Consider the following 14,912-nt stretch of genomic DNA (forward strand, 5'->3'; position numbering starts at 1 on the left):
TCCTCACAGAGCTTCCCTTCCATGCTTTTCAGGAACACTAATTTCATAGTCTTTTTGTTTATAAACATTGTAACATGCTCCCAAAATGACTACAATTTGTCTCCACTGAGGGGTGGGTTGTGGGGATACCTGCATCCCCTTGAGAACATACTCAGTGTCACTCATATGGCCAATGTGCACAATAGAATTAAACAAAAGCAGCTTTTAGTCCAGAGGCAGAACTCTGGGAATAGACTCTATGCACCTTGCTTATAGATAGCTATAACATTAGACTTTTAACTGTCTTAATATTTTCTAGCCATGATCTTTAATAGGTTTTTTCACTCCTTCTTGAATTTGCTGGGTTTACTTTAGTTAATGCTGGAGAGCCCAGATGACATCTTCTGCTTCAAGTTCTGTCCAAGTGATCCTAATATCATTGCTGGAGGCTGTATCAATGGCCAGGTACTTAAGGAATTTTTTTCAGCTATGTATTAATGTAGACAACCTTCAGTAATAAGTTTTGATTTGGCAGTTTCTTGGACTTAAGGATCCAATTCAGCAGAAGGAAGGTATGCCAATTGTGTGCCAGTCACCATACCAGGAAGCAGGGTATAAAGATGTGTTACACGTGGTATCAGCTTCTGAGATGTTCATGGGGTGACACAGCTTCAAAACTGAAACAGAATTGGGTGTCTATTTATGTTGCTGGGATGGAACCACATATTGTGTAAGATTCCATGGAAGAACAAAAGCCGTAAGTATTACTACCTCTTGGAAAAAAGGCCTCTTCTGAAATTTCCTTGGGAATAGGAGTTAGGGGATGATCCAGAATTTAAACAGAAATTCACTGGAAAACACATATATATCACTGAATTTATGTATGTGTGTACACACACACACACACACACACACACACACACACACACAGATAGATCTCGATACCATTTGTTATCTTCCTTTTAAGTTATTTAATACCAAATTTAGATCCTGTCCTCCAATGTCCTACTTCTCTAGTGAAGCAAAATAATCATAAAGCTGCTTTATGGTCAGTTTAAATTCATTGTGACTAAGTGGGTTTGACCATTCAAAGGGTATATGATTTTTGTGTGTGTGACTTGAAAAACTTCCTTGTGGTTAAAATGTAAATGCCTGTGGCTTCCATGTCCATTTATCCAGAACCAAAATAACCAGGAAAAAAATTTTTCTCCCTCAGTTTTGTTCAACCATAACTGAGGGTCATAATGACTCAGAGGCCATCCTCCAAGCCCTGCAAATTCTGAAATGCCTTTTTTATTCATTACAAAGGTAATGTGACTTTGTTTTAGAATATTTTATAAAAGCACATTATAAAAATAAAACCACTCACGATTCTGTATTCCTGACATTTGGTTAAACACTTCAGTGTACTAAAATACTTTTCAGTTATTGGAAACCTAATTTAGTGTTACATATCTACCTTATCCTGATTTTTTTAAAAAATGGCCATCCAGATACATAAGAATGCAGAGTTGGCCATAATATTCAATTAAATAGAAATAATCACTTTCCAGCCCTCTTTGGACAGTCAGGTGTTTGTACTCAATTCTGGAGTATGGGTTGTTTTTTCCTGGGTCCCAAGCAACTGTCCCTACAATCACAGCACATTTCCAAAAACAGGGAAAGAACTTTTCCCAAAGCAAAGGGAATTGCATGACATTTATTTTGGATTTTTAAATATGCTGGCATTTATTAATATAAGCACAAAAATGAAAGTGCCAAAGATACTTTTATAGAGAAGAAAATGTTCTTTTTATATTAGCTTTAAAAATTGCTGACTTAAGGTATAAGCTAAATTTGATTATCCCCTAAGGTGATTGACTTATCAGGCTACAAACCAATAGTTAAAATAAATTAAGACCCAGTTAGATATTTTCTAAAAAGGTTATGATAAATTTATTTCTGTTTTAGATTGTCCTATGGGATATCACTGCACATGCAGATCGCATAGAAAACATTAAGGCAGGTGGTAGTAGAAGTAAGAAAGCCACACTGAAGGTAAGCTTTTTGTAACATTTTATTTGCAAGTTTTTTTCCATTCAAGAGTTTATGAAAAAAAGTACATAATATAGTTGGCACGGCTAACAAAAACTCAAAAGAGAAAAAAGGGAAAAAAAAAAAAGAATGTTACTTTCCAAGACTTCACCTGTGCCTGTGAACATGTTCTCAATCACCTTTATGTGGTGGGCCCTTTACTAAAAGACAATGAATCAAGGTGCACCATCTATCCAAGGATATGAAGTTCTGTCTCGTTGTTATTGTAAAATGAAATGAAGGGACCAAGTGACTTGCCTAAATGAGGTGATTGAAAGCACCAGACAGAAGGGCGGGTACCCAAGCTGTACACTGTAGTTCTGTGAGTTTTGGCACAGCAGGATGGCTTTTCTCATATTTGATGATAATACACCATGATTTTGTGAGGCTATGGATTCTGTTAAGAGGCTTGAGAAGATTCCTCAGTTCCCAACTCCATACCTACCTGCCATGTTGCACATCTGCTCCAACCCAGTTCTTTAGCCTTAACATCAACAATTCTCTTACCAAAGAAGGGTGAGATGTGGCCTTCTATAGGCACAAAGAAATACTCCTTCTAGAATAAGATGTCTCATTGATTCTTTATGGAGTAGGTCAATAATACTTGTTAAGTTTAGAGATATAATCTTAGAAGCCAGGCGTGGTGACTCATGCCTGTAATCCCAGCACTTTGGGAGGCCTAGGTGGGCGGGTCATAAGCTCTAGAGATCAAGACCATCCTGGTAAACACAGTGAAACCCTGTCTCTATTAAAGTACAAAAAAAAAATTAGCAGGATGTGGTGGCACATGCCTGTTCTCAGCTACTTGGGAGGCAGAAGCAGGAGAATCGCTTGAACCCAGGAGGCAGAGGTTACAGTGAGCCGAGTTCTTGCGACTGCACTCCATCAAGCCTAAGGGACAGAGCAAGACTCTGTCTTTAAAAAAAAAAAAAAAAAAGAGAGAGAGAGAGAAAGAGAGAATCTTAGACAAAACTGAAGGGGAAAGTAGATAATCCTATTAACTAAATATATGATATATGGAAACACTAATTTATGTTTTTCCTTGAACTGCTGTATCTCTAAGTTGTTAAGTTTAATTGGAATGATGAGTGAAGTATGAGTTCATTCATCAGCCTCTGAAATTAGCACTTAACTTTCTTTTAATATTTTTCAGCCTATGTTTCTCCTTGAACCAGAGAGTAATAAAGAAGCAATGTATATCAGGCACTGTGCAGTCTCTTCAATAGAGAGTGGACATAAGAAAGCAATTACAGATATACACTGGCTGTCTGACACATTTGAGGTAAGACTTGATGGCCTTATACTTTTCTCCTGCTGAATTTTATATTTTCAGATTTTATGCGAAGAAGGTGTTTCAAGCCAACAATTTATTTACATTTAAATTGTGAAATAACCAGGAACTAAGTGTCAAAAAACTGTTGCCAGACCAGCATCTGAGATGGGGGTAAGAATAAGGCCAATCTTTCAACTCAATTGGTTTCTAACTAAAAAATGTGGGTGGTATCAACACTGGTATAATACCATAGTGGAGAAGATGAGGGCTTGATGTGTAAAAATGAACTGCAAATATTTTACACCCTTAGCATATATGAATTTAAGATTTATGATCTCAGATATTTGAGGGCAGAGAACCCTAAAGATCTGTGACATACCATGTAATTTTGCTGGGCACAATCTGGAATTGAGTGTGCTGAGAGGCTGGTGGGTGAAAATTGTATCACTTTTATAATATTTTGCAGTAAAATATAATACTGTCTTCTCTGTTAATATATAATTGCTTTAAGCTTCCTGTAAACTATAAGAATATGTTGAGTTTACAGTATATAGATTCTATGAAAAAATGTCCACGACACAGTAACTGGTCTACTTGTTAAGAAAAATTTATCCTTTTAAATGTCTTCAAGTTGATATTTGGAACTTTATTCCAAAAATAGTGCATGTGGAGAAAGAATCTAGACTTTCTTGTATACATTTTTCTCTTCTCCAGTAATAAACAATTACCTTTCATTTTACCTGTGTTTAATTTTTAAAAACATAAAAATGAGAAACCAAGTAAAACTACAGATATAAACATGAAAGTGAAGTAGATGGGAAAAAAAAAAGCTGACTGCCCAACTTCTGCATTGGTGTTTGTCTTTATGGTTGTATACTTACTTGACTATAACCTCACAAAGCATGGGGTTTATAAATACGGAAACTAGCAAGTTCCCCAAATGTTTCTCTCAAGGGCATGAAGATCTGCTATGTACTTTGAATAATTAACAGGTGAAATATCAAGAATATTCTGAGAAATTAGAGTTGTAAGAGGTGATTGTCATTATACCAGTTGTAAGAGGTGTTCAAATGGATGATGCAAAGCAATAATACTTTTAAAAGTCATAATGAACCAAACTAAATAGCCCACATATAGTTTCTGTTATATATAAAAAGTTTACATATAATAATGGGAGTTGTAATATAAGTAAAGGAACTTCATATCACTTCCATTTCAACTCCCACCATGCATGCAAATTAATTCAGATTATTTTAAATTTTAATGAAAATAACAAATCATAGAAAAATACAATAAATCAAAATAGAATATCAGACTTCTGGAATGAAGATACTTTTCTTTTCTTTTCTTTTTTTTTTTTTTGAGGCGGAGTTTCGCTCTTGTTACCCAGGCTGGAGTGCAATAGCACGATCTCGGCTCACTGCAACCTCCACCTCCTGGGTTCAGGCAATTCTCCTGCCTCAGCCTCCTGAGTAGCTGGGATTACAGGCACAAGCCACCATGCCCAGCTAATTTTTTTTTTTTTTTTTTTTTTGAGACGGAGTTTTGCTCTTGTTACCCAGGCTGGAGTGCAATGGCGTGATCTTGGCTCACCGCAACCTCCGCCTCCTGGGTTCAGGCAATTCTCCTGCCTCAGCCTCCTGAGTAGCTGGGATTACAGGCACACACCACCATGCCCAGCTAATTTTTTTTGTATTTTTAGTAGAGATGGGGTTTCACCATGTTGACCAGGATGGTCTCGATCTCTCGACCTCGTGATCCACCCGCCTCGGCCTCCCAACGTGCTGGGATTACAGGCTTGAGCCACCGCGCCCGGCCAATTTTTTGTATTTTTAGTAGAGATGGGGTTTCACCATGTTGACCAGGATGGTCTCGATCTCTTGACCTTGTGATCCACCCACCTCGGCCTCCCAAAGTGCTGGGATTACAGGCGTGAGCCATCGTGCCCGGCGCTGGATTTATTTAATTTTTAAATGAAAAATTTGATCAATATGTTTAAAAGAATCAAGTGGCCAAACCAGAACACATTGCTGATTACAACATGAAACTTTGGACTGCAGTTAGTCAATGTGATTCTTAAGTCATCCAAATTTTCAAACTATTTGACCAGTAATTCCAATATTAGAGAATTCATACTAAGAAATTATCCAATTTATATCTCAAGATGAAAAATTACTTGCAAAAAGCCATGTCAAAGTGTTTCCATGAAGGAATACTGGAAGAGAATATAAGGCAGAATTATACATGGTTCTAAAATATTCTGTTTTCCAAACTTCTATAATACTGTTATCTTTTTTGGATTTTTAGTCATTGAAACATAAAACCACAGAGCAAGCACATTTCTGATGTCTCTGACTTCATTATAGCAGAAAAGCCTTGGTAGAGGGAGAGGTAACACCATGGGGGTTCTGGAATGAGTGGAAGTTGGTGGTTCAGGCTGCAGAGATGTCCATCAGGTTTGTGGTTGCCAGGCTTCTGGATGCCTGCAGACCTGACCAGGCTGCCACCTATACCTTCCCCACCCCTATTCTCACCTAATTTCATTTGCTGCTAGAAGACTCACCTTGTTTATTATTTTGCTCACTAGTTCTATCAAGAGGTTAGAGAGTTGGGGAAAGTCATCTATTTCCCTCTCAGTTCCAGAGTGGCATCTTCACAGGATGCCTAAAAGCCTACTGCCACCTTTGAGAGCTAGTGGGTTGGAATTTTGGACCTTTTAGGACCTGAGGAACCACAGATGCTCCTGATAATCCTCTCTGTGCATGCAGAGTTGTGCTCGTAATTACAACAGGGTCGGGTCTTAAAACAGTCATGGCACCCTTATATTTGGTGTTTCATTTAACACTTAGCCTCTTTCCCATTGATGGTACCTGCTTAACAACCTCATAAAAGCACCTATGTTTGACTGTACAATTCAGTGAAAAACTGACAGAGCCTACATTTCTAATAATAATGGATAATGAAATGGTGGTACATGATCCGTATATTATAAAATGATTAGAATAATTTATGATGCCAGGTGCAGTGGCTCATGACTGTAATCCCAACACTTTGGGAGGCCAAAGTGGGCATATCACTTGAGGCCAGGAGTTCCAAACAAGCCTGGCCAACATAGCGAAACCCCTACTCTACTAAAAATACAAAATTTAGCCAGGCGTGGTGGCACATGCCTGTATTGTCAGCTCCTCGAGAGTCTGAGGCAGGAGAATCACTTGAATCTGGGAGGCGGAGGTTGCAGTGAATGAGATTGCACCACTGCACTCCAGCCTGGGGCACACAGTAAGATGCCATCTCAAAATAATAATGATAACAATTTATGAATATATAGGTAAATGTTCAATTTATGTGGAGTGAAAAATCTCAGTATAAAAATTTATATGCAGGCCGGGCGTGGTGGCTCAAGCCTGTAATCCCAGCACTTTGGGAGGCTGAGGCAGGTGGATCATGAGGTCAAGAGATCGGGACCATCCTGGTCAACATGGTGAAACCCCGTCTCTACTAAAAATACAAAAAATTAGCTGGGCATGGTGGCGTGTGCCTGTAATCCCAGCTACTCAGGAGGCTGAGGCAGGAGAATTGCCTGAACCCAGGAGGCGGAGGTTGCGGTGAGCCGAGATAGCGCCATTGCACTCCAGCCTGGGGAACAAGAGCGAAACTCCGTCTCAAAAAAAAAAAAAAAATTTATATGCTTCTAATTAAAACTATGTAAAAATGTTTCCATGACAAAAAACTAGACAAGAATATATTGCAGAATTGTTTTTTATTTTAAAACCTATTTCCCAAACTTCTGAGATAGTTCTTTTATTAACATTTAAAACAAAGAAGAAAAAACGTAAAAGGTAAATAGCTATGAGAAAAACGATGTTATTTCTCTTGCACTTTTGAAAAATAGATTAACAGAATGGGCTCTGTCTTTGAAAATCGAAGTGGAATATGCTGTCAGCTTGTCACATGTTCAGCAGATTGGTAAGTCTTATTTCAAACATTTCCTAATGTGTTTTCATACATGTTGTTTTTTCTTAGATGCTTCTAAAATCAGTGTCTTCTCCTTAATCTTTATTGTAGCAATTAAATCTAATATAACTCAATGAAAGAATGTTATGGATTGTTGCTGGTTTAAAAATTGTTTTATAGAGGTAAATAAATTATGTAAAGAACTAACTAAGCCTTGTGGTTGATAATGTTATATAGCATTATCCATAGTTCTCCTTCACATTCTCGTATTTGTAAATTTGTAATATATGTTATTTACATTCCATTTTATCTAAAAATTTTAAAGATTACAACATTTAATTGGGAAAGCTTCTTTTTAAAAGTGGAAGAGTTTTAACCTTTTATTGTAAAAATTGTTCTTATAAACAACTCAGTAGCTATGTTGAAGAATATTCACTTAAATAAAATTAAATCTCCCAATTTATAGAACTAAGAATTCATAATGAAACAGGAAATATGAAGAGTACTGTTATTTTGCATCCAAATGCTGGACAAACTTTCCCATTCCAAACAGCTTTGACCCCAGTGGAAACAGTTACACCATAAGCCACAGACACAGCTGTGGAGTGGCAGGAGAAGGCACAAGTGATGTTAGCAACAGCCACAGGCCAGGGTTGAGGGAGACACGATTAATCCTGTGAGCATGTATTGGGGAAGATTCTGTTACTACAGGCAATGAATATTGACAGTGGCTAACTTAAGGGAAAGAAATAAATTTATTGAAAATAAATGTATTGGATATTTATGCCAATACTCTACTGGGTGCTTTAATAGGTTAACTATTTTTATATTTGCAACAACCCTGTAAAATATTTATAGAGAGAAAATATGAGGCTCTGCAAGATTGCACCATTGCACTCCAGCCTGGGCAACAAGAGTGAAACTCCATCTCAAAAAACAAAAACAAAGAAAAGAAAATATGAGGCTTTGAAGGCAAATTCATATTTCACCTATAGCTGACTAAATTAGAATAAGTTATATATAACAGTACTGAATGTCCTACATTGTAGCTAATAAGTATGTTCCTGAATCAAAGGAAGAGCTGACTTGGGCTTGGAAACAGCCCCAGGGATTGGGTAGCAGAAACAAATGGCCAGCCTCTTTTCCCTAAATGGATCAGTGCCAGTTATTGTGTTCTGTTGCTCAAGATTCAAAGTAACTGGAAGAGGTTTGCTGGGCTCCCATTGTATCATGAATCCATCCCTTTGGCCAGGGAAGAAATGACAGACAACCCTGAGTGACAGTCCCAACCTGGTTGCAGCAATGGAGAATGGGGCGGTTCCCCAAAGAACTACTAGAATGCTCTGGCCAAAGAAAAGGGGGAAGTTGTCCACCAGGCAAAGACAATACATCACCCATACCATATGAAATATCATGGAACAATTAAATTACATTATATTATGATTTCATAGGGAAACACTTGTGCTATAATGTTGATTGTAAACAACAGAATGTAAAACTATACTGGGAGAACATTTAAAAGCATATTGATGTGGGTCCTGAGTTGTTCTGATGGCCCTTGAGTTTGAAAGGAAGGAAGAAGGCTAGTTGGTTAAATTATTATTTTATATGATTATTACATAAATATGGGAATATTCTGGAAATATTTCCTTCAAAAATTATTAAAGTAAAAAATAAAGTTGTGCTTTTAGAAAAACTTTCAGTTACCTGGAAAAGTCCACTAGTCCTAACCTTTATACTTCAGCCATGCTAAGGGTCTTATAATATAGAATATAACAAAATAAATTTCCATTAATTAAGAATATGTAACTGATTTATATAGAAAGTTGAACTGATGCTATTTGTATTTAGCAAAGCCATTTCATGAATGATGCTAATTAATGCTATAAGATTTAAGAAGAGCAAAACCATTTTAAAAAACAATTTTAAACCAACCATAAGCATGTTTAAAAACAGATCTTAATATGTCACTTGGGGTGTTTTCTCAAGAAATTGATTTGACAATATAAAAATGATTAATTTTTTATTAATTTTAACCATTTATCTGTTATTAAAATGACTAATTTATATAGATTAAATTAGATTTAAAAATTTGTTAGTCTTATTTGAGTTGCTATTTAATACTTAAACATATACATCTAAGTTACTTAATATATTCTAAATTTATCAGATTATATAACTTTAGTGATAGAAATTATGGAGCTAATATGGCATATTTTAGCCATTTTCATTATATATATATATATATATATATTTTTTTAAATATATATATATTTTTTAAGGTGGGTTTCACCATGATGTCCAGGCTGGTCTTGAACTCCTGACCTCAGGTGATCCACCCACCTCGGCTTCCCAAAGTGCTAGGATTAAGGTGTGAGCCACAGTGCCTGGCTTTCATTATATATTTTTACATAAATGATACAAAGAATATAATTAATTTCGGACTAGTGTAAATAATTAATATTGAATACACATAATATAAGTATCATTATAATGTGTTGTAGTTTCATTATCAGAAACATATTCCTCACAGGTTAATTATGAAAATCAAATGAGATAGTGTATGTGAACATTCTTTATAAAGTTTCGCATATATAGGGTATTATTTTTGGTGTACTCTGTATATGTGTGGAACTTCTAAAAATTTTTTAAGATATCTCATTTGATTTTTAGAATTAATCTTTGAGGAAGAAGAAATAAGGATAAATAACACTTGTCTTGTTGAGTGCCTACTGTGTACCAAGCACATTATCTCCAACTCTGCGTATGTTATTTTCACTATATTACTTTTAAGATTATGTCACTTTGACAAAACGCCAAAAGCATAAGCAACAAAAGAAAAATATAAATAAATTGGACTTTATCAAAATTAAACATTTTGAGCTTCCAAAGTCATTACCAAGAAATTGAAAAAGCAACCACAGAATGGGAAAAAATATTTACAAATTATATATCTGATAAAAGAGTTGTATTCAGAATATATAGAAGAACTCTTACCATGCAACACAGATGACCCAATTAAAAAGTGAACAAAGGTTCTCGGTAGATATTTCCCCAAAGAAGATAAACAAATAATCAGTAAGCACATAAAAAGATGCTCAATATCATTAGCTATCAGGGAAATGCAAATCAAAACCATAATGAGACCTAGAATAGCCAAAACAATCTTGTCAAGGAAGAAAAAGTTGGAAGACTCACACTTCGAGATTTCTAAACTTTCTACAAAGCTATGGTAATAGAGACTGATGTATTAGAACTAATATAAAGACAGACACATAGGATCAATGAAATAGACTTGAGAGTCCAGAAATGAACCCATACATCTTTGACCAACTGATTTTCAACAAGGATGCCAAGACGTTCAGTGGATAAAGATACTGATTGCATCAATTTCAAACTCAATTCTCATATATAATATTAGTCCCAAGATGAGGGAGATTGTTTAAACAACCCAACAAACAGTTTAATTCTCTAAAATATAAAGTACAAAGCTATCTACTTTTATAAAAATCTTAGTTTCAGATATCTGTACATTAAAATATAGCCATGGTCACAATGCTAATATGTAGCAGCATTAGTGGTAGTCCTGAGGCTGCACCTCTTGTTTGTACTTAATAAAAAAGTAAAATATAAACTTTCTTTTTAGCACAATATGTTTTTGGGATATTAGACCACAGAAACTTTTAACCCCTCAAACAACAGAGAAAAAGAAGGAAGAAAGTATTGAAATTCCTTTTGATGTACCATCTACTTTTTTGCATCTAGATCTCTCCTGGAAACCTCTCAGTAAGGTAAGTAATGTGGGGTTTGGAACATCCTGTTTGCATAATATGCTGTTTACTTTGCATGCATAGACATACATATACACACACTCTCTAAAAGTAGAGCAGCTCAAATTAACACTAGACTGTACAATTTGTGTTTATTCAACCAATAAATTCCTATATTGAGGTTTTTTTAGTTTTATTTTTAATTGATACATGATATTGTATATATTGTATAATGATTTACACAGATTTACTGTGAAAAGTTGAAAATGAAGAAGTATATAGTTGCTAATATAGCTGATGTGTGTGATATACAGAAAAAGGGAGTAGAAAAACATTTCAGTTGTTCTATCTGATTGTGCCAATAACAATGATAGGTTTCAGTGTTCCTGGGAGAGCTTTAAGCTCTCACTATTTTTTAATTATTATTTTTAAGAAATAATAATAAAAGAATTGGAAAGAGAATTGTGAAAGAATATGAAAGAGAAGATTATAAATTTGGGGGACTGGGGTAGGATCTACTGAGCTATGAATAGTTGGAACAACCCCAAACTCATCTAAGATATTTTAATTATTTTTAAAATTATTTATTTTTATTTTAATTATTATTTTTAATTATTTTATTATTAATATTCAGGGGTACCTGTGCAGGTTTGTCCAATGGTTATGTTGTATAATGCTGGGGTTTGGGCTTCTGTTGAACCCATCGTCCAAGTAGTGAACATAGTACCCAAAAGGTAGTTTTTCAACCCTTTCTTCTCTTTTTCCCTTCCCCCCACCAAGTTATTTTGATGCCTTATTAGATACAGGCAGAAATCAAAATTACCATGAACTTATGATTGATATTTCTTATATAAACAAGCCACAATTTCCAAACAATTTGTGTAACAAATATTCCATTGCATATCAGTTGCCTGAAGATTGGTTGGTGCTCAAGTTAGCCCAGGAAAGCTAATTTTCCTCCATACTATAGCCAAAATTCTGCATATTTTGCCTATCAGTAGAAGGAACCAATATTGTTCCTTCTATATGTTTTTGGTATATTAGAGCACAGAAAGCTTGGTAATACCTATGACCAAACAGAACTGAAAATTTATTGAATGAGAAGTTTGTATTTATGTTGCACGGCAGAGCTTGAAGAAAAGCAGTTTTAATTTGAGAAAAATGTGGCTATGGATGAGATATGTGTGGAAAATATAAATGGACTTCAAACGTTGGTGGCTATTTCTTTAGAATGTCTAGTTTTAATTTTAAGCTTAACACTTTTCTCCTGATTTGTAAGTATCACAAGAATTATATTATTTTATATTTGCTCCCAATGGAAGAGAGAACATGGAGGAATAAGAATATTGCTGAGGTAACTGGGAAAGAATTGGAAAGAGAAGATTATAAATTTGGAAGACTGTGGGTAGGATCTACTGACCTATGAAGAGTTCAAACAAACAATCCCAAACTCATCTAAAAATAATTGCATAGCATGTGAACAAACATCCTGATGGAGAAGGGGCTGAGGGAGCTGTGAGGGAGAACTGTGAAGTGTGACAGTTTCTCTTTCCAGCCACCAGGATGCAGTGCAGGCCCAGGGACACTTCTGGAACTCCAGGGCATGTGTTCCTGAGAAGACCTGGAAGTGGCCAAGCAGATACAAGGTCCCTGCCCAACTTTCTGGAGTTTCATTTAACTGAAAATTTAGGGAACAGGGTAACAAGTTATTATTTTATACCAAAACTACTAAGGATATGTTATGGAATACCATACAAGACATTTTCTTCAGAAAGAAAATGACACATGAGAATTTGGGATGTGGAAATGTGTCTCCAGACAAGCTCCTTTCTGTGGCTGGGTTTAGAAATGTGGTTTAGGTGCTGTCCGTGGAGAAAGGCAACTAGAAATGTGAGGGACAAAGGAAGAAAAAAAAGGAGGTGGGTTTCCTTCAACCTGGGAGCAAAAGGGAAAGAAAAGAGTAAATTACCCAAGGATAACCTCTGGATATGTGGAAATAATCTTTCCTATATGTTCTCCCAAAAGATAAGGCTGTCCAAGGGTGAAACAAGTTTAGACCACTGCCCAACCAGAATAAGCCTGAATGAAGACCATCTTCTTTACAAAACAGAAGGTAACTGCCTTTGATTATTAAAAAAAAATTTTTTTTTACTAGTTTGAGTGTTAGTAGCTGATTATGACCAATGTGAGTTAACACTAGGATAGTCTAATTTGTAAAAGGAATACAGAAAATCATACCCTCCAATGTGGAACTTTATAATGGCAACAGTAGCTATTGCCAACACATTCAAACTGCCTATACACAAAAAGGATTCTGTTCATTTCAGCTTCACAAATATTTATTGAGCACATTTATATGTCTTCAGAAATTCATTACATGAAAAGAAAATGAAGTCCACTTAATGAATATGTTATGTGCTCAAATAATAATGCTATAGAATGAAACACATCTGAAGTCTAGCAAAATAAGTTATGAAGTATCAAGAAATAAATTACCATTCTCAATTAGAATATAATTTTTAAAAATAATAATTTATATGGCACCAAGATAAAACTGAATAAAGAAAGAAAACTGACTTTTAAATCTATCTCAACTCAACCCACACATCTTTGTTGAAGTAATTGAAGGGCGTGCATGTAAGCTGTCAAAACTATTAAGATAAAGGCATGCATGAATATCCCACCTGGAGAACAATGCATAGTGAAAATGTTCGAGAATAACTAGCAGTTAAAATATTTCCCAGACATTTGCTTTATCAAAAGGATTTCCATTTGTAAATTTTTCAATGTTCATTTAAATGATAGGATATCTAAGAAAAATATATTACATATATCTAATACCCAGCTTGAGCAAAATTTCACTTTGGAGCCATGTGTTTTATTAATATAACCCAAAATCTCCTGCTAAAAAAATTTGAATCACTAAATTTTTATAGATATTTTCAAAGCATTAAACCATTGCATGCTGTTTCTCTATTAGGGCCTGCTTTATTCTAGAGGAACTCTAACATGAGTTTTCTCCTTCTCCACCTCCTTTCCTCTTCCTTCTTTTCCTCCTCTTCCGTATTCAATCATTGGTTATAATGTATTGCATTCCAGCCGTGGCTCAGGTACTGTGCTACTATTGCACATGCTTTCATTCATTAAACAGATATTTACAAATTGCTTACTTTGTGCTAGGCCCTGGGTATACTATAGTGAGCAAAAACAGATGATCACAACAATCTACAAGCTGGGAATTTCCATTACTATTTTATAATTAAGAAAATCAAGGCTGAGAGAGGTTAATGTAATTTGTAAAAAGGTAACTTAATAATATTATGTGCTAGTATTATTTTTTAACCTAATGAAAACAGGTGGCCAGGAGGATGTGACTACCTTTGTCTAGTTTATAGAAAGGGTATCATTATCTCTTTTAAAGTGTGAGGGTTTTTTAATTCATTTTTAACAACCACACTGAGGTATAATTGACATGCAATGAACTACCTTTGTCAAAGTGTTCAATTTGATATCTTTTGACATATATATACATCCATGAAACCATCAACATAATTATCAACATAATCAAGATAATGAACATATTCACCACTCCCAAAAGTTTATTCAAAGAGGAATTCCCTTTGAGACGCTTCCCTCCAGCACCTCTCTCACTCCCAGACCACATTGGATCTACTTTCTATCACTATACATTAGTTTGCATTATCTAGAATTTTATTTAAGTCATGCAGTATATACTCTTTTTATTTATTTAAGAGATGGGGCCTCGCTCCATCACCCAGGCTGGAGTGCAGGGGCATGATCATAGTTCACTGCTGTCTCTAACTTCTGGGCTCAAGCTATCCTCCTGTCTCAGCCTCCTAAGA

The 14,912-nt window shown here is 35.3% G+C and overlaps 1 protein-coding gene across 4 annotated transcripts in view; it reads left to right on the plus strand.

Annotated features, from left to right (window-relative positions):
- The window catches only part of DNAI3 (dynein axonemal intermediate chain 3), a 148,544-nt gene that overhangs the window by 39,533 nt on the left and 94,099 nt on the right, over nucleotides 1–14,912 (plus strand). For all 4 annotated transcript variants that reach the window (XR_012512471.1, XM_074381102.1, XM_074381101.1 and 1 more), the window contains exons 11-16: nucleotides 355–444; nucleotides 1,930–2,016; nucleotides 3,206–3,334; nucleotides 7,218–7,291; nucleotides 10,926–11,070; nucleotides 13,075–13,162. Coding sequence is in view for 3 of the 4 variants with exons in the window: in XM_074381102.1 (XP_074237203.1) it covers nucleotides 355–444; nucleotides 1,930–2,016; nucleotides 3,206–3,334; nucleotides 7,218–7,291; nucleotides 10,926–11,070; nucleotides 13,075–13,162 (613 nt within the window). In the remaining variant the exon portion in view is untranslated. The remainder of the gene's footprint in view (nucleotides 1–354; nucleotides 445–1,929; nucleotides 2,017–3,205; nucleotides 3,335–7,217; nucleotides 7,292–10,925; nucleotides 11,071–13,074; nucleotides 13,163–14,912) is intronic.

Source organism: Saimiri boliviensis, chromosome 11 (genome assembly GCF_048565385.1).
Source record: "Saimiri boliviensis isolate mSaiBol1 chromosome 11, mSaiBol1.pri, whole genome shotgun sequence".
NCBI classification, from domain to species: Eukaryota; Metazoa; Chordata; class Mammalia; order Primates; family Cebidae; genus Saimiri; species Saimiri boliviensis.